Source organism: Pelmatolapia mariae, linkage group LG5 (genome assembly GCF_036321145.2).
Source record: "Pelmatolapia mariae isolate MD_Pm_ZW linkage group LG5, Pm_UMD_F_2, whole genome shotgun sequence".
Classification (NCBI taxonomy): domain Eukaryota; kingdom Metazoa; phylum Chordata; class Actinopteri; order Cichliformes; family Cichlidae; genus Pelmatolapia; species Pelmatolapia mariae.
The window spans coordinates 28,993,381-29,017,980 of record NC_086231.1 but is presented as its reverse complement, the minus strand read 5'-3'; the positions used below and the strand labels follow the sequence as shown (position 1 = coordinate 29,017,980).

General features: G+C 42.0%; 2 protein-coding genes and 1 non-coding gene across 3 annotated transcripts; all 3 read right to left on the bottom strand.

Annotated features, from left to right (window-relative positions):
* Window positions 1-2,492: 2,492 nt before the first annotated feature.
* Window positions 2,493-2,565, bottom strand: trnaf-gaa (transfer RNA phenylalanine (anticodon GAA)). The gene has a single exon. It is a non-coding gene; the product is annotated as a tRNA-Phe (tRNA).
* Window positions 2,566-4,763: 2,198 nt separating this feature from the next.
* LOC134628039 (G-protein coupled receptor 22-like) lies at window positions 4,764-19,140 on the bottom strand. Its single transcript, XM_063474634.1, has 2 exons — window positions 18,958-19,140; window positions 4,764-7,775 (listed from the first exon to the last, which is right to left on the bottom strand). The coding sequence occupies exon 2, from the start codon at window positions 7,662-7,664 to the stop codon at window positions 6,138-6,140; it is 1,527 nt and encodes a 508-aa protein (XP_063330704.1). The 5' UTR covers window positions 7,665-7,775; window positions 18,958-19,140; the 3' UTR covers window positions 4,764-6,137.
* Window positions 19,141-20,354: 1,214 nt separating this feature from the next.
* On the bottom strand, window positions 20,355-23,881 carry cidec (cell death inducing DFFA like effector c). Its single transcript, XM_063474635.1, has 6 exons — window positions 23,762-23,881; window positions 23,408-23,476; window positions 23,149-23,302; window positions 22,311-22,460; window positions 21,532-21,725; window positions 20,355-20,797 (listed from the first exon to the last, which is right to left on the bottom strand). The coding sequence occupies exons 2-6, from the start codon at window positions 23,458-23,460 to the stop codon at window positions 20,614-20,616; spliced, it is 735 nt and encodes a 244-aa protein (XP_063330705.1). The 5' UTR covers window positions 23,461-23,476; window positions 23,762-23,881; the 3' UTR covers window positions 20,355-20,613.
* Between the last annotated feature and the right edge of the window lie 719 nt (window positions 23,882-24,600).

Sequence of the window (24,600 nt, the reverse complement as noted above, 5' to 3'; positions counted from 1 at the left end):
ATGATAGCCGTAGGTTGTACCCAAGATGCATTTTAAAATCCGGCTCACGTACAGGGATGACAGCTGTTGATTCTTATTTTTTTTTCTCCCCCTTAATCGCTGTTTATAGTCGGTGACATAGAAGAACATTCAGCAGCTGAAGAGACAGATTTTTCTAATTATCCATTGAAGTTATAAACAAAGGCAGAGAGAGTGTAAACACAGGATTTAATTTAATCCGGTGACCAAAAACATGACTCCCAGAGAACAGTAATGATGCTCTGTATATGCTAAATGTGTAAATAGACATTTGATAACACCACCAGCATATAAACTTTAGCAGGTCATGTTTCGTGTCATGTTTGGTGTTTACAGCTTGTTCTACTACACCTAAGTAGGACACTGAATAGTACAGGAATATAAAACCTGGAAAAGTTACTGCTGCTTTATATATAGCTAGAAAAATAATCAAAGAAATCTGCAAGATTTAGACAGACACTTCTTGATGCATGCTCAATCATCCAGGGAAGTAAATCTCCAAAAGTTGATTCTGTTCATCTGGACGTAGCGTTTTGTGGGAGAAACGTTTCGTCACTCATCCAACTGACTTCTTCAGTCTCAGCTGACTGCAGGTCAGCTGCAGGACCAAAACGTTTCTCCCACAAAACGCTACGTCCAGATGAACAGAATCAACTTTTGGAGATAGACAGACACAGTTAAACCAGTACCAGTCTTTAAAAAAAAAAAAAAAAAAAGCATAATAGTAACAGTCTCTCAGCACTGTTAAACATTTCTGTAAATTGTACAGATACCAATTCAATTTTGCAGTTTTGCAGTTGCAGCTTCTCTTCTGTATTTTCCCCATAAATCATAAATGTAATAATAGATTGCAGTGCATCATAGGAATTTAGCGTGATGTCACGCTCTCAACCCATGTTAAATGTGTAATAACGATGATCGTTTATTTTTTTTACTTTATGAAAGCGTATTTCTAAAACCTGCGGAGTCGTATGTCATGAACCACTCTGCTTCTAGTTCAACCTGTTCAATCTGTTTGGCAAATGGCACAGAAATGAGGAAAGTTTGCTGGTTAGAAGTCACTTTGCTCCAGTTATGCAAGCCTTGAAGCCATTCCAAATTAGTCGAGACGTCTGTGGGAGCTGCTTGAAAATGGAACGCTACTGAATAGATTTTTTTTTTTTTTTTTGATTAATTAGAGCAAAAACATCCTTTCCTTGTGCCTGTCCATCCGCCGGCTGGCTGGACCGCTCTCCACCTGTGAGGTTTTTATTCAACCACCAAACTGAATTGTTTTGGTGAACTGGGCTTGATTGGCTTCTCCAGGCATTCTTTGTTGCTCTCCAAGACCACTGGGAAAACAGCCAGCAGGAAACCAGATGACAGCAGTGGAAAGTGTGAACAACAATGAAAAGGAAGAGAGAGGGAACCTTGCATAACCAACAGCACAGGATATTATGTGGTGACAAATTACATGGCAACAAATGAGGGAGGAGAGCATCCTTCACAATGAAAATGCATACAATTAATTTGAATGATCTGCCAAAGTTTGGGTTTTAAATAAGTGTGGCTAAGCTGAAAAGGTGTACATTGTATTCTCAGCATTGTCACTGTTAAATATAACAATCCATATTAAAAATGCAGAGTAACATTGGTCGTCCAGTGTCTTAAAAACTGTCTTATTTACAGGATAATTTAAGTGTTCAGTATTCTGATATCATATTTGGTAACTGCAGTACATTTAGCTGAGCACTGTCACATTTCTTCACAGGAAGTTCAAATATTACTGCAGCTTCTAAGTCCTAAATGCTGCAGACCTGTTCTACTTCAACTGCCTTCCTGTTACCAGTCCTCTTCAGTGTCTTTCTGAGTCTGCAGACATTATGTATGCAAACACAAACCATCTGAACACTTTGCACCTTGTTAGATCCCTGAACCGCTTTCTGTCTTTTCATTATCATTGCGCTGCTGATTAACACATCACCACGGAGAGCCAGTTGGCCGTTCATTCCGGTTTCAAAAGGAATGACGCAAATTCGTGACCCATTTGGTGCCCTGTGGTCCCAGGCCTGCTCTCTTGGACTGAGGCCTTCTTGCTTGTACACACCCCGGCTGGCACTCAGATCAGAACAGCTGAGACACAGTCAGAACATCCAAATGTACCATAGGAGGTCCCATAAACCTACCGCAGTCCCATTGAGGCTCCTTTGGTGCGTTCTGCTGTCTGCTGCGACTGGTATTTAACACAAGCACATTACATTGCATAGTTACATAATTTTTCAAGTGTTTTAGCCAGACCTCTCAGAAACCTATTGAACCAAATGCTACTCCTTTGTGGCCTAGTAGTTGGCAGTACATTAGACATACCTCTTTATCAATTCCATAAATGCAGATGCAGTTTAGAATCACAATTAAAGTAGTAGCACTTAAAAATGATACATAAAGAGAGTTGGAACACAAAAAAAAAAAAAAAAAAATTTGGCCCATTGCCCGCTTGCCGAAACCCGGGATCGAACCAGGGACCTTTAGATCTTCAGTCTAACGCTCTCCCAACTGAGCTATTTCGGCTGGCGTGTTCAACCAACGCCATCTACCGGCTATAACAAAATGGACATGTTTCGCCATATTTCGGTTGTAGTGATGACTACCGAATGCAAACTGTAATGTATACATATAGAGCGCATTTCATTTAATAGTAGTTTGCACATGTCCGTTTAAAACCACATAAATGAATTAACTGAGTAACATGAACATTTCAGTTTATGTCGATTAAAAAACAATAATAAATCTAACTTCATTAGAGGACTGCATATTCCACTTTCATATCTCACGTAGCCTGTGTTTTCAGGCTACGATATTTCATGACCGAGGCTCCACAAACTCGGTCATGAAATATCTACGTCTGCAATTTGCAACTTCCCCACCAGAGGGCGCTCTATCACAGGACATTAAGTGCCACAAGTCCTCTGGACAAGATTTGAACGCTATTCTTTCCTTTTCCTGCATCCATTAGCTATTACCAATAACATCTTATTTACGATACACTGAAAGATCAGCCTAAATTAGCGTATTATGGCATGCAGTCATACAGTGTGTCATTCAGTGGGTGGCTAGTTGTATATAGGCCAATACACAATACAATACAATATAAGCTTAAATTGACCCCAGTTTTACAATATCATGCGTCTTCCTCTTTACACAAACCTACTACATTTTCAGTTTTTTAGGTTACGCAGCGCCTGAGCCATTTTCCTGTATTCCCATATGTTTGTTATTCTCTAATGAGAACTAGCTTTAGACATAAAAGCTGCAAACACTGAGCTGAAACATGCCCCTGCTGAAGTGAGACATGGACTTTAGATGCTTAGAGCCATCAGCTCCAAAAATTCCACATAAAACCAGTTTCTACTGGTTCACATTACATCACATTACACATTACTTCACTGTAGCTTGTGATCACCTCACTGTGTGCCAGAAAGAATGCTGGTTTTTCCCATAACATTGTATCTGCACGGATATCCTTACAACTCAACACTCCATCCTCTACATTTCTTAGTCCTCACATGATTTATAGAAATTGGTTGCCACGCTGTGGGCCAAGAGAAATGGATGGTTAATTTAAAAAGTAAAAAACGAGGTACCTTTTAGGGTAGCCACTCCTGACCATTTATTCCTGATGTCTGTCCAACTAAATTAGCTTTAACCTTTAACCCAAAAACAGCACCTAGGATAGAAAAGGGCACTTTATCATATCCATACTCCGCTGTGCAATGTTAGATAATAACCCTTGAGTTTCAGTGTAAATGTTACACTCTCCATTAGTGTAAAAAGGTTATGTATTTTCCATTTACAAAAAAATAAATTAAAAATGATTTACGATTTATATGTCATTTAATTTGAACCAAAATTATGTCACTGGTATTTTCAGTGGCCTAATTGTTCTTTCGAGGTTTAAGTGCTGCTGAATTAGCCTACTTTACCTTGCAGGCTTCATCCCACATGGATGACCTTCTTTCTTTCCTATATTGCCGAGGTCTGTAGCGCCTCCCTCCCACGCAACACGAAGCCCACGCCACGTTTTCAAACATGCAAGCAGCTTTTGAGCCGCTATGAGCCACAGGAGAGCTCAGTGGGAGGGGCATGTGATGGTCACTGCCAGGTATAGGTGCCTGCATTCCTACAGAGGGCACCTTTACTGAACATGAATGCACAGACTGAAATAGCACATCTTCACATAAGAAAGCCTATAAGCAGTCCAGCACCGAGGTTTGAGTTTAGCACACCAACCAGTGGTAAGACAATACTAAAATTATCACATGTAAATGGCACTACCCACTCATTACTGGCTGCATCTGATGGTGATAAATGAACACATCCACAAACACAATGTACTGTTTGTTCAACACAGAGACCACACAAAGCAAATGTTAAAGCGACTATTCGTCTCACCAACAAATGGAGGAGTCTCTGTGCGCATCACATCTTTGTGTTTATCATACTTGCTGATGAAGTTCATTGTGGAGTTCGAGATCGGATGGATGTAGTTCTTATGTTCTGTTCAGACGTAACTGTATGCTCTTATTATTATTATTATTATTATTATTATTATTATACATTATCAGGCTGTTTTTTTTTTTTACTTGGACGAAGTCTGAGTAGCTCTGACCCCAGCCGGAAATTTAAACAATTGCAACACAGTTCACACAAACATGAGCGCGGAAGAAAAACTCAATTCATTCTTTTAATTCACTGTTTTGTGACACATTCACATAAAAACACTGTGGAGAAAACTTCTAAAGATATTCTTGGTGTACATATAATATATATTTTCACTTGTTAACATTCACTAATGCATTATTAGTGTGATAAATCACACGGCCGCTGCAATGAACGATAGCGTGAGTACAGTGTTAGAGCAGTGAACACAAGCAGGTAAAGTCAACACTACTCTATAATGCCAGGAAGCTGTCAGGGCCCGGCTGTGGTGACCGTTACACTCCTGACAACCTCTGGGAGGAGCTGACCTGTGGGACCGCATGTCTGGGTGCAACGACACAGGGACGAGGCAGCTGGATCACTCCTCTGCTCTAGGAAAGTCGTTTTATAACCACACACAACCAAGCAACTTCTGTTTCATCATGTGGGCAGTATTTACATCATTTACATGAATTTTCTTCTAAACAGCTTTACATCTAAAATGCAGTCTAAGACTATAGACCTGGAATAAACACAGTATCTGTGAATGATGATCTGTGTCTTTTCTTTCCCATCACGAGTCACATGAGAAGATTTCTCATGCTAACAGTGAACGCGAATCTACAGCCAGCGGCCAGTTAACTTAGTTTAGCATAACAAGTGGAAACGGGGGAGACAGCTAGACTGCAATACCAAATAATATATTACACCATTTGCTATAAACTGGGGGGGCAAAAGTGTTGCATTTATATCAAGAAGTGTTGCGAAATCTTATGCAAGCGCTTTAATATCTTAGCACACGATACACTCACACTAAAGCAAAACTTGATTTACTAATTTACACTTTTAACTGTCCTCTGACTTGTTCTTTATCGTCTCTCCCCAGGCTGACCCTGAAAAGTTAAAAGTTCATCAGCTGTCACTGAGCCTTTCATTTAAATATCTGACATGCTCCCTTTTTTTGTTCCGAATGCACAGTATACCATTAGCGGAACTTTTAAGGCAGAGATAATATTAAATACATTCAAAGAATTTATGTGTTTGAAGTGTATCGACATTTTTTTAAAGCCTTGGAGGCTTTAAGTGGGAGAAGGCAGATCATATCTTCTGCTGGCTAAACACATTCTTTGGAGCGGTTATGTAAGCACCACTATGAGGATGCTCTATTATTCAGCTCCATATGTAAATAGACTTCAGTGATTCACAGAGTGCAAACTATGTACAGTGTGTGTTGAATGATTCTCTGCAGAGGCTGTGAGCGCCACAGTGATTGTGACACCCTGCTTCCACTGCAGCCTGCGCTGAGGTGAGAGTGTAGCAGGAGCTTGTTGCTGGTGGTTACATTTAAACGTCTCCCCAAGGTGTAAATGTGATTTGCACATTTCTCACACTGGCTTCTCGCACCGGTGAGCTTCATTATGGAGCCTGACCTGCATGTTTCAGTCTCACAGGGCTTCTCCCAGGCAGCGTTCGGTACCTTCGCTTGCTTCTAGACGCACCTGCCTGCTGGTCTTTCGGTTGTCCACCCAGGAGTTGTGTATAACAGTCCCACCTGGTGAAGGGTCTACCTGGAGCAGGGACACCACCCTCTTTTTAACCTTGGCGCGAAGGGCACGGCGCAGTTTCTGTCGGGTGAAAGCGTACAGCAGCGGGTGGGAGACGGTGGTTCCGTAAGCCAGAGCGAGGAACCAGAGGCGTAGGCTGACGAGGACGTCGCTGGGGCCGATGCCCAGGATTAGGACGTTGGTCACTGAGAGGGGAGCCCAGCAGCCCAGAAAGGTCGAAATGATGATGAGGGACATCTTAAAGACACGTCTCTGACGCTCTCGACGATCTCGATGTCGTCTCACTGCCCGCCGCAGGGCGATGATGGCCGACACGGAAGCCTGAACGCCCACTGTGGCTGGCATGGGGGTGGCAGAGCTGACGAGCGGAGCAGAGGAGGACAGGGCATGGGGGGAGGTAGCTGTCGGGGTTGGGGATGGGATGAGGGGAGGATGGCTGAGCTGTTTGGTATTATCTGTAGTGCACTGTTCTCCTCCTAACTCCCCACCATCAGTCATAAGCCCCGGCTTCTGTTTTTTTTGTCTCTTGTGGCGCCCGCTGCAGGAGGGGCCCCTGAACCGCTGGCCCTTTTTCATGTGGGAGCCAATGCGGATGTTTAAAGCCCTCAATATTCTGGAGTAGGTAAACAACATGACTGCCACAGTGGTGAAGAAGATGGGCACTTGGAGGATAAGATGGTAATACCTACCGGGGCCGGTGTGAAAGCCCTGACCACCAACACATAGGATGGTCCGGTTACGCCATGCTGGCGCCACGGTGGAACTAATGTCATACGAGGACAAAGGCAAGGATTTCTCCTGCCCCGTCTCCCCTGCTTCTTCTTCAGTGGACCACTGCAACTCCAAGAATGGGATAAAAAACACAGCGACCGAGGTGATCCAGACGGCGATCAGCAGCAATGCCGCCCTGTGTGTCGTCAGCAGCCTGTTGGCCGGTCGTACCGAGATGTCGTATCGGTCCAAGCTGATAACCAGGATGTTGATGGCTGTGGCAATGCTGGCAAAGGTGACACAGGCCTCGTGGAAGCAGCACACCAAGGCCAGGTTGGGTCCCGGAGGCAGAAGAACAACAACCAGAGTGAGGGGCACACACAGCACGCACACCGCCACATCCAGCACGTGGAGGTTGACGGTCACCATGTTGCTCACAGAGTCCACTAAATTTGATTGGGAGCAGTAGAGAACCAGCACAGTCAGGTTGCTGCTGAATCCCAACACCAGCTCGAGCATGAGGAAGGCGGTGAGTGACACCTGGAAGCCCAGCGAGTACGGAGGGTACCAAGACGCAGGGGTGCTGAAAGAGCCGCCTCCTCCTCGCTCCTGAAGGACTCCGAGTCCCTCCAGCCCAGCCGCTGTCCGAACCCCATCAGTAGTGGCCGGGCCTGAGGTGTAGCTGCCAGTCTCCATGACGACCTCTCAGTCTTCATATATTGTTTCTGTCACACTGCTGATGAGCTCCCATGATGCACCTGGCCGATCCTCCATGATGCAGGGATGAATAACAGCTCTGTGACAGCGCTGCGGAGAAGGGAACACAATGCAGACAGATGAGAGATGAACTGTGCAGGAGAAAATCAAAACACATTATTCTCTCTCATAGCATGACAGAGATTACAACATAACTTTGGATAAAAACAGAGATCATAACTTATCCATGTTTACCAAAAGAAGAATTCTGTCTGTCTGTCTAACACATTTGCATGCATTAACTCCAGCATCTGCAGATTGAGCAGGTGCTGCATTATGCATCAATCCATCCTTCATTCTGTCTCCTATCAGTATTACCATTCTGACTCAGCCACAGCTTGAGACGTGAACACAAGCTGCCAGAACAGCAGGCCGCCGCAATAGGCCATCGCTGATGTGTACTGGAGCTCTGGGGAATGACCCAAATTGAATGGAGCTAAATAATCAGACCTGCAAGCAATCAACTACTCTCAGTGGATCAGTAAATACAACACACTCAGCAGGTTACACAAAACTGGTTATGATCTTTTCTCTGCCAGCTGTAACAGACCACATAATGCATTTAAAATAGCTCTGGCACCAAAGGGGCATATTTATTGGAAAGTGTTGGTAAGCCTTTGCCAGCTGACAAGCATACATACAGACATACACATAGCATCGGTGCCAACATCAGGGTGTAATTTGAAGAGTTACACTACTTCCCTTAAAGTACTGTAAAAACCCAAAGGAATGACTGTAAAATACTCCAGACATAACCAATCATAAGTCAGACCTTTAATGTGATCACTTTTTAAAACAGATACTGCTCATTTTAGGGCCAGGGCAAAGGCGGGTAGAGCTGCCTTTCCTAAATACCCTAAATTTATTATGTGCCTAGTGTTCATGATTGTAGTGATAGAACAACGTGAGTCCGAAAGATGACAAGGAAATCCACTTATGTAACGCTTTTAAAACCTTATTCTCGGGGCAAAGCCAGCAACTTTTTAAGCCTGTTATATGAGATTTGACGAGTGATCCTGCCGATGTGGATAAACGCTAAAATGACAGCTCAAATAATTGCCCTGATGCATTGGAAAATGTTAGACAAGGAGTAAGAATTTCTTCTGGAATGATTTTGATTATACTGACACAGACTGAAACTAAAGAAACTATTTGTGTTTTCCTTTTTTCTAAAGAACAGTTTTTACTTCACCTAACTAAAAATGAGTTTTCCAGCGCGCCATATTAAAGAGTTAACTATAGTTAACCTCGGTGTGCCCACAGACACAGCCTATCCTTACTGATAAACACCAGCAGTATGTCATTGTTACATCGACAGCTACAAGATTAAAGTCAGTGTGTAAAACACAGCCGCTCATCATTGATTGTGGAGGGGGGGCGGAAACTAATTGCACCTGCGGGAAATCAACTGAACGAGTGAAATCACGGCTTCATATGTCTCTAAATTGCTATCTGAATGAATATCTTGGCATCAGGTGCTCAAAACATTTCATGACCAGCCTCCGAGTCGAGAGCACAGGAAACTGACTCCAGCACAACAAGTCGAGCCTGAAATATCAACCTCCGCTCTGGTAACAAGGCATTCAGCTGAGTGATAGACTCATTTTCTCCTCACCTCCGTTACCACGGAAACCACGCTACAAGGAACTACATTAATGAGGGCACAGGTACCCCGGCGCTGAAGTGCGGGACACTGAGCAGTAGAGTAGTAGTAGTCAGAACATCTCTCAGCTACAAATCGGAGACCTTGAAATGCGCCGCATTCCTGCGGAAAAGACAGAGGAGACCGAATAAGTGTCATGATGGGGCTTCCTGCTCTCTGCTCAGCTTTGAGCCAATAGTGCCAGCAGTGGTAAAAGCCTTGTGCTACAGATGTTTTGAATAACGTGTCTTATAACCCATGTTACAGTGACTCTGTTGACTTTCGTGCGTTCCCTTTTTTCCCTTGGCAATACAAACAACTCAGTGTGGAAGGAAATCAAAGTCCCACGAGATTTCGAGATTATGAATTAAAATAGTTTAATCACATAAGCAAATTCTACGAAATCTAAGTTATGGCAGCACTGACTAAGCCAGAAAGTTGATGCAGGAATCTGCATCCTTTCAACTGTAAAAGTGTCCCTCGAGGACGCAGCGACAGATAAAAAGGATGAAACTGTTGGGGTCAAGGGTTCGGGTTTTTCCTTTAATTTGTCTCTTGTCTGTTCTTCGTGGGGATTTAAGGAGAATTTAAAGAGGGGCTACTGGGGAAAGAACAAAACATGGGTTTGGTGGGGGAAAAAATAAACAACAACAAAAACTGAGTGAAGAACTGATGGTGTGCAAGAGCGCAGACTCTCGCAGCCACTTTGCTGGACTCGCATTGGAGGCTTCCAGCTGTCCTGATAATCCACAGACTGTCTGATTGTAGCAATGGTTTGGATGGAGAAGGTATGAATCCATTTAAATGAATTCATACCGTTAAAAGTGTGCGTGCACTGAGAGACAGATTACAGCAAACGCCTGAGTGAGGGAAGGAAGTAGAAAAGAAGGGTGAACCAGACGCAGCGGTAAACAAGATGTCCCAGGGAGCAGAGGTGGCAGGCTTACATCAGCCTTCCTCTAACTGCGGCTGGTTTCCTGGTTGCATCCAGTCCCCAAAAGACTGCTTCAGTCCCCAAAGACTCCACTCATGATTGCCTGAGTGAAAAGCTGCGTGATGACTGCACGGGTTAGACGCTCAGCTCAGGAAAGGTGTAGATATTACAGAGCGTAAAATTACAGCAGAAAATCAACCTGCTTGAAAGGCTTTTCTGTGGGGACTGTTATCACAGGCTTTCATAGTGTTCTGCTTTAAGAGAACTGTGGCTCTGTTGTTGGTTTTTTAAACTTTGCTCTTTTGTCTTTTTGTAAAGGTATGTTTTATAGTTAAATATGATTCATCACTCTATATGTTAAAAGGCTCAGTTTCAAAGGGCATTTGTGTGATGCAGACAGGTGAAAAATCAATCAGTATGCCCTCCTGCTTGAACCAAAGTGACTCATGTCTGACCCTGGAGAACAACGCGTGGTTTCACACTGCTCTGCATTCACAAGCTGCTTATTAATAATTTGCTTCCTCTTTGAAAAATGCCAATCAGAATGAGAATGAGCGAGTCAAATTTGGTGTTTGTTGCTTGAATTCAGAAACCAACACTGCCGCGCTTTGTCACCATCTCTTTGTTAGAGGAAAGCAAGTGTGAAACCAGGTGCATTTCTTAAGATGCTTTGCTAATTAACTTGCACACCAGGGAGTTATCCAGGTAACTGTGAATGTGTGTGTGTGTCCATTTTCTGGCTCTGCAACAATATAATAATAAGGCAGTATTCTCACTCAGGCCCCGGCACGCTGAGAGCCAGGAAAAGGCCACATCGAGGTGCTAGATTTGATAAGTGGCTGGGCTACCTCGGCAACACCTTTTCCCTTCAAACCTGGGACAGGGTAATGAGGTTCAGCTTGATCACAGTGACACATTTTCAGCTGAGCTCTACAGGTAGTGCTGAGAACTGTGACATTGTGCTCTGTGTGTTCTCTAAAGTTGTAAATTGAGCCAAGGCTGTTCCAGTGAAAAGATGACTGGTATATCAATCTGCTGTAGTTTATATTTTTAAAATGATGTCATGTTATGGGACCTTTCCATCACTCCATGTGCAGGCATGGAAAACCCAAGGCAAGGACGGCAGTTTCAGAGTTAGCATTTTTTTTGGCCAGAAGAGGCACAGTAAAGTCCTATTCTTCTTCATGGAATGTTGAAAGTTTGTGAAGTAAGCTATGTCCTAACACTTTGGTTCTGTACAGGTAAAATAAAGAAGACAACAATGTGGTGAGCAAAATAAGCATATATTTTTCAAGACTTTCACAATAAAAGCCTTAGTCCAACTGTATAGTGTAGTCTTTAGTTCATAAAAATGACTGTGTGATGTTTTCTGTTAATTTTTTAAGTCATGACCACATAAAAGTAATATAAATATTTTCATTTGACCCTTCACAGTACTTTATATCACATTTGGGTCTTGAAGCATAAAATATTATATTTATATAATTATTTATTTAATTTGAAGGAGCATCTCTGTCTTGTGTTTGATGTCATTTATATTAAAATCGTTGCTCTTTTTGATTTGTTTTTTTATGTGACTGGTTTGTGGTGCTGATTGTGTCCTTTGTAATATTGTTTATGGGGCAACTTTGGAATTAACAACTTTTGTGCTTATTTAGAAACTAAATAGCTGCTCTATTAGGTTTGTTAGAGATATTAACTTTGTTTAATATAATTTTTTTTTATTTTATTTTAACATAAGCCTTCAACATAACCATACAAACAATAGACAAAAGCCCCAAACACAGGGGGGAATAACAAACTGATTGATATATCTTTTTTCTGATTTTGTCATTATTGTTTTATTTTGAAAATAGTTTTTCCAAAATGCAATTTCAAAAATAAAAAAAAAAAGTTGCTGTGTTTTTTCTGTTTGTGTGAAGTCATGTTGGGAAATGTAGGAAATGGACAAATTTTAAGCACAAAACCTCTAATCATCAGACAATAATCTGTCAGTATAATGAATATATTTCTAACAGTGCATCAAAGCCTCAGCGGGCAGGTGAATTTGCAAAGCCATGCAGCACGTTCAGAGCTAATGTTTTCCACACAGATCTAAGCGATGCTTTGCAACCTCTTCCCCTCTGGTGTGGGGAAACCAGACAGTGTGTGAAAGACACTATATGGCATGTATAATTAAACAGCTAGGCACATCAGCAATTCCCAGAAGCAGCAGGACAAAGATTAAAAAGATGAAAGTTAATCTTGCTTTTCCTCTGAGACAAGCTGAGGTAACAGGTTTTCAAAGTGACACGTCTAGTGAGAACAGAGGAAGAAACATACACGAATGGGAAATGCAGTGGAACTTTTTTCTTTAAAAAAAAAAAAAAAAAAAGGAATACTGTGGAAAATGATGTTTTTATGAATACATAAGAAGGTTAGTGGCACTGAATACATTACTCTTATGACCCCAGTGGCAGCCTAAGCAGACGTAAACACCACTGGATGATAAACATGGATGTACTGAAAGAGAAAAACTCAAAGGGAGAAATCTAAAAATAGCAGCAGCACTGAAAGCAGTCTAGAGACACACAGAAAGATGGCCTTGAAGGGGAGGTTAGTGTTGGGTCTGTGTTTCCACATGCCCCGCTAGTTTAGAGACTTATTCCTCATGAAGAACGCAAGACATAACAGAACATCTTCAACCTGTTTTTTAACTCGCTAACGAGGGAAGTTTTGGTCAAGAACCAGCTCTTGAAGCCCAAATCCTTCAAAGAGCAACTGTCCTCGTCGCCTTTTTATTAACAAACACAGTTGCAACACAACACAAGCACCTCCCTCCGTAAAACCCCCTTTGGTTACAAAGACAAGGCACTATGTGTGTGTGTGTGTGTGTGTGTGTGTGTGTGTGTGTGTGTGTGTGTGTGTGTGTGTGTGTGTGTGTGAGAATATGTGTGTGTGTGTGTGTGTGTCATGGGGGTGCGTTTGTGTGAGCTCCTGCTGACCAAAAGGGTCATAAGAGCAGGAAGCTTACAACACAAGAAACAGATCTGTCAGATAGGATGTATCTACAATAAAACCTCCCCCAGCACAGAGTGGCTGGAGAGGTGGTCAGGATCAAAGGACTGGCTTTGATCCTACTGCTTGAACTAAGACTTTACAAATTTAAGAAACACAATGACAACATTCAACAATTAGACTTAACAGTTAGAAGAAATTAAAATTAGATCTTCATCCCTTTCGCACGTATGTGGAGCCACAGGAAGTCAGCTCTTATTGTGACAGTATGATGAGCCCTGCCATGAAGGGTTAGAGAATTTACATGTGCTATTTTATACAATTGCAACCATGATTGTTTCCTATAAACAGTCCATCAAGTCCACAGGAGAGTCAAACCCGGGGACACTGGTTGACATTGCTTGGTTTGATTTGTGCTACCTTGAGGTTCATGCAACATCCCCTCTGAGGGATTTATGCATGCACCACAGCCGGGCTCATAGACGACATTTCACAGAGTAATGTGTTTCTAAGAGCTCACGTGTTTCACATGTTTCTGTGAGATTGGGCTTAGCTGAAAAGCACTCATGCACATGCTCCTTAGGATGAAGACTGTAGCTGCTGTCCTCAGGTGCAAGCTATTTCTTTAGTTTAAACACTAACCAAAGCGCATGCTACCCGATGCATGAATTCCTAATTAGTGGTTAAAACCACACGCTAAAATTAAGGAGAATCTCAACATACACAATGTTGTACACAATCTCCAACATTAGGGGTTGATGTGTAGGCTGCTCTACATCTTAAAAACTTTTAGTCAGCTTCTAGCTCAAAAAAAGTGTTTTTCCTCCAATAAAATATAAAGTTATGCAAGATACCTGAAAATCTAATCAGATTAGAAATTCCAACAAAGAAAGGCGCGAGGAGAGGATAAAGTTTCTGCCTGTGCTGTTGTTGAGTGAGTCAGTGTGGCAGCAGGAAAGAAAAAGTCGCATTAAAATAAAAAGATCATGTGATCAGTATGTGCAGCGTGAATGTAATCATGTTACATTTATGTTTTGCAATCACTGCATTGGGAAAATCATAAAATCTAGCTTCTGGGAATCTGATCATTCAACCTTTTGTCCAAAAAAAAAAAAAAGAAAAAAAAAGATGAAAGTCAGCTTAATCACAAGAATGTCACCAACAAGCTGAAGGAGCTCTGATTCTCACAAGACATTACAAAGGACAAAGCAGCGCAGAAGAAGAAGAAGAGCAGGGATGGCAGCACTGAAGTCTGCAGTGAGGGGGTGAAGAACAACACAAAAAGGCTGAAGCTAGCATGAGAACACAGAACATATACGTTCAGTCGGTATAATAAACACCCACCAGCACAATGTGTGTGTGTGTGTGTGTGTGTGTGTGTGAGAGAGAGTGTGTGTGTGTACCATGTAGACTCCTGTTGAGACATCAAGCTCTCTCTCTAGTCACCACGCGAAGACAGAGACAAAATGACACATAAGAGCACAACACATTGCTCCTCTGCAGCACAATTGGCCGGAGTAAGACACATACAATCACTCACACACACACACACACTTTTACAATAGGACACCTGCTGAGCTGACAGTAAGTGGTCTTGGAGAAAAAGGTGAAAGAAGAGAAGATGAAAGTTCAGACTGTCTCACAGTGCTGCAAATGTTTGGCATTATTTGTGTGCCAGCACATGAAACGTTAATAAATCCAAACTGAAGTCTAGATCCTTGAGTGAATCTGTCCTTAAACTTAGATTAAACTACGGTTTCCATGTTCCAACTTCATACAAAGATCATGCGTAATATTATCAAGTGCACGGGAATTTTCTAAAGGTAAACAATAAGCTTCAATGTAAATGCCAGTTTGATAAGGTTGTGACACGAAAAACCAAATTAAACACCGCCCTACCACGGCTGATTTTCAAAAGTCTAGTTCTTATTTTATGTTGGTCACTAAAATGTTTTAGTTTTTAGTTTGAGTTGTTCTGTACATCTCCATCATCCCTCACGTGTAGATATGACAGCATGGACACTGCACAATACAACTTCTACGAGTTCATTTTACAAAACCATTCCTACTCAAGATCCACTTTTTCTGAATACTTCAACTGCATCACATACATCACAATAATGGTTACAGTGGAAAGGGGAGGAAGCATCAGCAAGAAAAATGTTTTGTGGGGAATCATCAATACACCATATGACCTAAAACATCCTCTGATGTTTTTGTCCTTCCACAACATTTCTTTAGGATTAAGATCAGGACTTTTTCTTAGCCACCACAAAACATCATCTTTATTCTTCTTTGTCCGTTCTTTGCACAGCAACTTGTATGTTTTGCATCACTGTCTTGCTGCATGCATACTGTCTCTTAAATATTTCAGTTCATGTCATTTGTGTATTTTACAATTTGAGAGCACGATTCAAAACTCATCGCTCTAACAGTGCCTGTGAGCCTCGTGCAGAGCCATCGAAATATGACCAAACCATGATACCATCACCACCATGTTTCACAGATTGGATCATGTTCAGCTGAAACGTTGACACCTAAAAGTTCTATTTTCCTTCGGCTTTTCTGCCTGCAACTGTGGAGCAAAGCTGTGATAGTTGCAGTGTTGCTTTTGGAGCGTGCTGCTTTCTCCTTGCAGCCCTGTCAGGCACATAATTGTTAACTGTTCTGATGGTGGACTCATAAACCTGAACGTTAGTCAATGTGAGAGAGACCTTCCATTGATTAGACCGCCGCGACTATTAAATGCCCCGCTCCTGAAGTGATCTCTGTTGGCTGATCACTCCTGTGGAGGGTAACAAGGTCTTCAGTTTCCTTCATTTGTCTGTCGGAGGATTGGTGGAGTCCAGACTCTTCAGAGATGTGTCTCCAGCCCGACGATCATCAGCATCTTGCGTTTGTTCGTACTGTTATTCACTTCCTCGTGAGTTGTGGAGATCTGACTTTTGACAGATCCCTATTATTTTGAATAAAAACACAGCTAATCGCCATTCCACTGAATGATATTTGACCCTGACTCCGCCTACAAATTAACTGCTAATCTTGGGGGTCACTATCTGTGCATCCGCTTGTGTTCATTAGAGACCCGTCAGACTTTGATAAATGTGGCATTTCTTTTTCTGGTGACTTGAAAATGAAATGGCATGAAAATTCATGTTGGTGTCAAAATAAATTTAAACTGTAGGAATCAAAACTAGCTGATTTCTACTTGCTTGCACTTGAACAGGATACAAAACAAACAAAAGGGAACCAAACAATTTACACTGTGCATGAAGAAACCCTTTACAACATAATATTGTAAGTACTGTAGTGTCTCACCACAGTTTTCAAGCACTGAGGGGCAAAGTAAATGGTCTGCGTCCGTTTGATTGCTTTATTGATCGACTGTCTGGGCTTTTTACAATCTTTAATTTATGACCGCTGTTTAAGTTGCATCCATTTTTTTCTATGGTAGATTATAGCTATATTTTTCCTCATGTCATAAATATTTCCATTCATTTCATAATACAGCTGAAAAAAAACCATTAAAAAAAAAAAGCAATCGGGAAGGCATGAAATATGTAGAACTCCAGAGAATGCTTCAAGAGAGATATAGGGAGTATAATCAAACAATTTCAGACTTTTTTTTTCTAAGAGTAATCTTTAATGCATTCATATCTTTAAATGATGGCTGGGAAGAGTGGAGGAGTTAACTTGCACACACACTGTGAGTGCACCTATTGCCATTTCAGTTACAGACCATCAAACAACTTGGTATTGGGGAAACAAATCCATTATTCAGGCAGACTTCCCAGATGGCAGAGGGGTAATTCAGGTTTGCGCAAAGCATCCTACTGAGGGCCTTTATGTTGTCCTGTTACCTGAATAATTCATTGCAGTGCCAAAATATGGACCTGAAATAGCCAGCCATAGAAAACCTAACATGAGGGAAGAGGCAGAACAGGTGAGGAGAGAAGATGTGTGTTGTGAATGAGAGATATGAGAGAAATAGCTTCTTGGTGAAAGCTCATAAGGTTATTTAACTTGGCAAAAGAGCCAGTTAGAAAACAGTTTATCCATTTAGTGAGATGGCAACATAGACAGACAGACAGGCGCGCGCGCGCGCACACACACACACACACACACACACACTTTCTGCCTTCATGTGTCCGGCAGGATTTGCTTTCTCTCCTTCATGTTCACAATCAAAGCCGTTCACAGCAGAACACGGGGACCGTATGGTGGAGACACAGCTCGGACCAAACACTTTCATCAGACTTCTCCCTTTTTCTCTCTTTACTTTCCTCCACCTCCACACTGTTGTCACCAGCCCCCTCCTTTCTCTGTTACTCCTCATCTCGCCTGCTGCGTCTAGTTTCATTTTCAAAGTCGTCCTTTGTCCTCTGCACATCTTTTTTTTCTTGTTTTTGTTCTTTGACAAAGTGTTGCTCACGATTAACCGCTGAGACAGAAGCTGCATGACGCAGCCCGCAGATTGCATGAGTATCAAGTTATTTATTTGACTTTATAATGGCAGACAGCAAGTCTGACTCCGCCCAGAGCAAATTTAAATTGTTTGTCTTCTGTGCCTCTGAAAATAAATACATCTGGACCACTAACTGCAGCTAATAGTTTTTCCTTTTTCCATCATCAATTTTCAGATTGTTTTCTTGACTGTTCATTCAATCTAAAAATATTTTTGAAGGCAGACTTGCAATCACATCTTTTTCAGACATTTAATCACAGAAAAAAATAAGACATTTCTTTACCTAAAATGTTTTAAATTGCTGATACTTAACCAAAATAAAGTGCAGGGAGACGTCTATCTTAACTTGTTTTTAGTTTTTACTTTAGTTTTAAAGTGGTGCATATGAGGCCAAAATATGGATTTTGTGGTAACTTACCCTCATGAATAAAAAAGGTGAAGTAGGTATGGTCAGTAATAACTGTAGGCTGGCGGGCTGTGAGATTACGACTTGTGCATGTCCCCAAGGCCGTTGGAGCACACAGCAAAACACAAACTGTTAAGCATCGCAGGCATACACACAATCCAAACAGACAGCCACACTTTGATGCGCGCGGTGAAATGTTTCCAGCGGACCTCGTTGAGGACTCCCTCAGGAGCGTGGGAGAAAACACAGAGCTTCGGAGCCCGTAACTGTGTCAAGCACCCACTCCCACACACAGCCGGAGGTTCTAATAAAACCCAGATTCCTCTGCTAAATCGATATTTCGTGAAGCACTTTGTGCCAAAAAGCGCGCGGAGCGATGCGCAACAGCATCTTTAATCACACACGAACTCTGCATACAAAGCTGCATATAGCCCAATCAACACATTAAGTTAGATGCAATCGGCGCTACGTGCAGTCATAATAGTTCAGAAACATCAGGTTCTAAATTTGTGTTTAACATACGCTGCGTAAAAGTTAAACTTAAGCATTTTCAAAACATAAGCAGGTGTTTTAATATGTGAAATCTACCCATACTAATCAACAGACCTTTAATTAGTAACTTCTAATAATGGACGGTGGTTACTTGTATGCCAAATACTTGCCAAGCGCTGCGCATTATATACTGAAATGTCTCCATCAGATTAATGGATACGTGGATAAACTCGCTTTCGTGTTTTGTTTTTGTTTTTTTTAATCCATTATTTATTTATTGCCAATTAGCACTCTTACCTTTCGGAACCTTGGGCTCAACGATCCATTCCTTCACCGTGAGTGTGCTGATGAGAAGCGTCCCTCCAGTCCAGTGATGTGTACGAGCCAAGCGCATGCTCAGCGGTAGCAGCTCCAGGAGGGAGTGCTAACAGCAACACAGCCTAGTGGGACAGACAGACGGCTGCAGCTCATCCCCCTGCTGGATCCACAGAGGACTCTGCTGTCTGGATGACTTCAGCTGACTGGGTGAAGGAGGCGGGAACATCACGACCAAACACTGTACACCACTTACAAAGTTAAATGACTGATATTTGAAAATATAGTTGTAGTGGTATTTGAGGAACAGATTTAAAGCCTGATGTAGATGATTAAGAGCCTGTTTTTGTGCAAGAAGCTGCTTAAAAAAAAAAAAAAAAAAAAAAAAAAAAGAAAAAAAGTTTGAATCACTTTTTTTTACGTTGGTAGCATGGCGATCCAATTGTTTTCTTGAATCAGATTATACAATACAGCTATAATTTTACAATCAAACCTGGTCAAGGTCAACTAACATTAAAGTTGACTAATATTAAAGCAACACATGGCCAGTTATTTTTACTGGTGCACCTGTGCATAAAAACCCCAAAAATGCAGACAAGCTCCACAGCCTGAAAGAGCTAACAAGCCAAAGACATCAACATTGATTGAATCTTTGCTACTTAAACACACACACTCTTGAGTGGTGCCTCCTTGTTTCCAGACACAATGATTGTGGGACAGCAGGACACACAGAATGTACCTCATGCCTCATTTCACTGCAAAGAATTTGGAAGAAATGGCCATTGTTCATAATTGCACTGTGTATACATGAATGTGTGCAAGTAGTTCACGAATTTAGAGACATGGACTGAATTATCAAGTGACCAACCCAAGTTATTTTCTGTAGATAATTTCAAAGCAAAAAGGAAACGTATAGATAACGCTGCGCGAAACGACCACAGTCGCACTCAGTTCATCAGGTTATGCAAGACAGCGACTTAGGCTAAAATCGGTCCTGCTTTTGCCACCGCCTTCCTCAACAAGATGGCACAAGTGGCACTTCTGCTGCCAGCTGAAAACATCTCTTTCTCTGTAATGGTTTGCTTCCGTCCCCTCACCCCATGCAGCTGCTAGCTGTTTCCCGTTCCTTCAATCTTTTGCTCTGGTTTTCTGAGACAGAGGCAGGCTGCAGCTGACAGGACACTGCAGCCCAGGGGACAATTAGGGAAGCGTGGGAGAGACAGCTGGACCTGTTGCTAGTTCTGTAACCCCACTCACTCACTAACACACTCTCTCTCTCTCTCTCTAAAGTGTCTTGTGGGTTTGCTGCATTCACATTTAAATGAACTTTCAGGAATGGCAAAATAAAAACAGTTGCTTTTATTTATTATATCATCATAGGAAAAAGTTGCACAATAGTGAGTAAAAGTGATTTTAGAGGAATAAATTGTGGCATTGGTTTATACATACATAAGAGGTAAACAAATGTAACAGCAAAAAAACAGTGACAATGAAAAGAGACTGCTGAATTTATGACGTTGCCAAACTGCACTGGAAACTATGAGATGATGAAACGGACTGCACGCTTCATCTGTGACATCTACACTGTGACGTACATCTAAGAGTGGATAAGAGCTCAACCTCACCATTGTCAGTCTATCATAAGTAAGAAATCTTTCCCAGCAGCATGTTCTGCAGCTGTCTGATCCTGCTTTCCTGTGGCAGCGCCAGGCTCTTCTCCACTCGCTCCTCCTCTTCCAGCAGCTGCTCGATGTAGCAGGAGGAGCCCAGCAGGATGTGGCCTGTGGCCTGCATGGAGAAGATGGTCCATCGCAGAGCCTCCCTGGAATCAGACGCATGAGAACGAGAGTGAGGATGGTCATAAATAGCCAGTTCCCATTTACAGCGACATGAGTGGAAACCAATAGGCCCACACAAACAGCCTGCATGTAACGAGATATTAGTATCAGTCTGGTATAATTCAGACAAGTCACAACACAAGGAAGCGAGATAGTCTTGATAGTCATGACCTCAGATGCTCAATTCTGACATCAACTGCATTTCATAAAACCGATATCCACAACCTTTTAAACCACACATCCTGCAATAGGAGCATCGCATTTGACAAGTCTGCAAAATGTAATCCTCTCAACTGAAGCTCCGAGCCAAAGCTGAAAACCAGCAGGTCTCGGCAGCAATGACATAACAAAATTAATCTCAGTAAAACCTAGCTTTTGGTCTTCTAGGGTCTGCGCATTTCACCACCCACACAGGTGTACACGCTCAAACCTGAGTGCATCATTTATACACAAGGGTCTGCTTCTAATACTTTTATAAGAGAAGCACAGGAGGGAAAAAATACTAAAAATTCTTAAAAGATAATCGTACTAATTTATGCATTAGAAATTCATTCACACTGATCAGTTTTCAGCTCTAAGTGGATTAAGCTATTACTACAAACAATATGTTTCAGTAAAGATGCCACAGAGATGCTCTGAAAAAACAATAATCAGTTACATAATAGTTCAACACAAAATACAAAAATATCAGAATATTTTGGCAGCCTCCATCACTCACTTTAGCATCTTTTTGGCAGCGTAGCAGCGCAGGTCATAGGACACAGTATAAACACCATACAGCGTTGCCTTCACATTCAGGCAGCCAATGAAATCTTTGGGGTTGTTCTTGTAGAGGTCAAAGGTCAGCTTGGCCACATCTCTCCGCTGCTGTTGCTGCCTGCAGTCACTAAGGCGATCTCTGGAGATGTTGTACTGTGGGGCGACAGGATGAGGGATATGAGTCAGGACAAATGGGCACAAATCAGCACTCAACTCCACTGGCACACACTTGAACTACACACTGATGGCGCTCCTGCCAGTGATGATGTGAGTAGCAAATGACAATGAGAAAAGGTCAATGAGGGGTCGTTGCAGAAAACATTTCGGAAGGGGTCCAAATTAATGCATGTATCACTTTCTGTGAAAGTTAATTGCTTTTGGGTGAATGTTACTGCAATCTAACGAACCCCTCATGTCCAATTAGTATCACACCCCTGCCTTCCATTTTTCTCAAAAATATTGAGAGGGGAGAAACTAATGTGAGGTTCACTCTGCGTTCTGCCTTTGCACAGCAAATGGCATGTTGCCCTTCCATTTAATTTGATGGATAAAATATTTAACTGGATAGCCAATGTATCACAACACAGACTGGTCCATATTCATGGCTGCTGCATTATGCCTTTCTATCAGTCTACATCAAAGAATCACTGGCTATCAATATGCTAATATTTGCGTGGCCACAATGAAGTAAAGTTGCTGGCCAAGAGTGCCATCTAGTGGCTAATCAAAACTACATACAGGATGTGGGCTCCACTTCTGTCCCTTCTGCAGAGCCATTAGAACAGCATTTTCTGGGAGCGTTTGAAAGAATTCCTCTGTGTCCACACCAGTGCCATCTTCATCCAGCACCAACGCACTGATGCACAGTATACTCAACGAGTCACTGACCTGAGCGAGAGTAGAGATGAGGAAAAAATAAAATACGTACAGTGACCTCATCACAAAAAAAATGCCGCAAACCATAAAGTAGTTATTACACAGCTGTTCTGAAACATTTATTTCAGGAGCGGTCTCTTCTGTGATGACCCCATTGTTAAGGCAATAGCCGAACGGCTTGATGAGTAATGAAAACTCTATGAATCATATATGATAACCTTCTCAACCCAGCTCAACACCTATCGGAGACTTTACACCAACCTGTGAGACGGCACTCTCCACAGCCATCATTAAGAAGCTGATTCAGGGAGCCTGTTTTTCATCCCTTTACCAAAAGGTACAAGGAGCACTGAATTAATGCCAAGGCATACTGAAGCCATTCAGATCTTGCTAAGACACTTTAGGCTTTATTAAATTTGGCTTCTTTATAAATTAACATTATAGTCTGACACCAGCCCTTTTTCTTGTTACATTTCACTTACATGAGCTCGAAACACACTCAACCACTTCAGATGGTGCAGCAACAAGTGGCGAACCTTTATCTAATTTCAATGGTCAATACACACCACAGAATCCCCCTGATTCCTCTGTTTTTAGTCCAAATGCTTTGTGACCACCTTACCATGATTATTAGCTGCTGACCAAGTCCCCCCCCCAACACACACACACAGCATTTTTACACCTCACATCTTTCTCTCACCTTATTTGTCAGGTCTTCTAGCGTGTCTGCCATTATACCCTTTTTCACACTGCGGTCAGCATTCGTGACCCTGAAAGGCTTCGGTCGAGGAACTCGACCCGACAGGAGCTGCTGGGTCATGGAGGCACTAGCTGACACGCTCGCTGTTACACACCTGAGAAAAAGGTGTAAGACGTCAGGTCATCAGCTCACATTTAAAAAAGAAAAAAAAAAAAAAAGGCAAAAGAGCTAAGGGTGACAACCATCACAAAGCACTTACTTGGAGAGGTTAGATGGCGTGAAAAGGCTGAGTGACCTCATAGCATAATCCATATGAGAACAACTCGACCTGCAATTATAAGTATGATCAGTGTGGCAGCTAGGCTTCATGTGAAAAATAATAAATAAGAAGGAGACAGTGGCAGCTTTGAGTGCGTTTTGCAGTTTAAAACTAAAAATACCAGTAGTAAATTTAGGAAAACAATTTCAGCAAATTCTGGAACTGGAGGCCATTTTTGGCAGTCAGTCTTACACATTTATAAATATAACTTGTATGATAAACATTCCTTCAATTTCATGATTATGTCCCAATAAAAAGAAAAGACAAGAAACAATCAAGAATATTAACTCTTACAGTTTAGGAAACTCAAGACTTCTCCCAACCCTGTCTGAATATAATCCTTATGCTGATCGTTTTTGTTCCCGAAGCGCTGCTCCCAGCAGTGTGGACCACAAAAGCCTCTGAAATAAAGTACACGCTCCTCTCTTGTTGCTGTTTCTTGCAACACTTGGTCACTGACCTTTGTGCTGATGACTGTTGATCTGGTTGCAACTCGTCAGCTTTATTGAGAAATCCTGCATAAACACTCCCACTGGCCCTGGATTCTAATTTTTTTTATAATAACCCAGTATCTTAAAGAAAGCTCAGCTAAAATTAAAAATACACAGCTGCATGAAGAATCAGGCAGTGTGTTCAGCAGAGCAGCACTAACCTAATTCTAACCAACTCAACTACTTAGTGGCTTCAAAACTGAATTGAATCTGTGAGGCTCCAAAGCGGTTGAGGTGATCTGAGGAAAGATGTTATTTAGGGGAATGTACGCTTTAATTACAGCATTATTTTATAATGCTGGAGGACATGAGAACACATGTACTTTTCACAAATTAGGTCATAGTTCATTGCTCAGCACATCATACTGGTGGATTGGCTCACGCTGACGAGGTGTGTGCGCACTGTCAGGTGTTATCACACTGGAGTACACGTCATTGTCTGACATCACCTGTGCGCACCAAAGAAAAGTCCTAAAAGTCAAGAAGTTACTGTAGGAAAAAGCAGCAGATACATTTCTGTGTACTCGTTTATGGCTCAATCCAGCTAAAACGGATGTTTAGACAAATTTAAGCCGCTAAGAATTTAAAATACATGAATTAAAGGACACTGGAGTTCACATATTAAACATGGGGGATTTAGCC

What these genes read in the sequence shown, in the direction of transcription:
- LOC134628039 (XM_063474634.1), bottom strand. Translation starts at nt 7,664, where the DNA reads ATGGAGACTGGCAGCTACACCTCAGGCCCGGCCACTACTGATGGGGTT.
- cidec (XM_063474635.1), bottom strand. Translation starts at nt 23,460, where the DNA reads ATGGATTATGCTATGAGGTCACTCAGCCTTTTCACGCCATCTAACCTC. An exon ending in ACGCCATCTAACCTCTCCAA is followed by an intron (nt 23,303 to 23,407) that starts GTAAGTGCTTTG and finishes CCTTTTTCTCAG; the next exon opens with GTGTGTAACAGCGAGCGTGT. An exon ending in TAGAAGACCTGACAAATAAG is followed by an intron (nt 22,461 to 23,148) that starts GTGAGAGAAAGA and finishes ACTCTCGCTCAG; the next exon opens with GTCAGTGACTCGTTGAGTAT.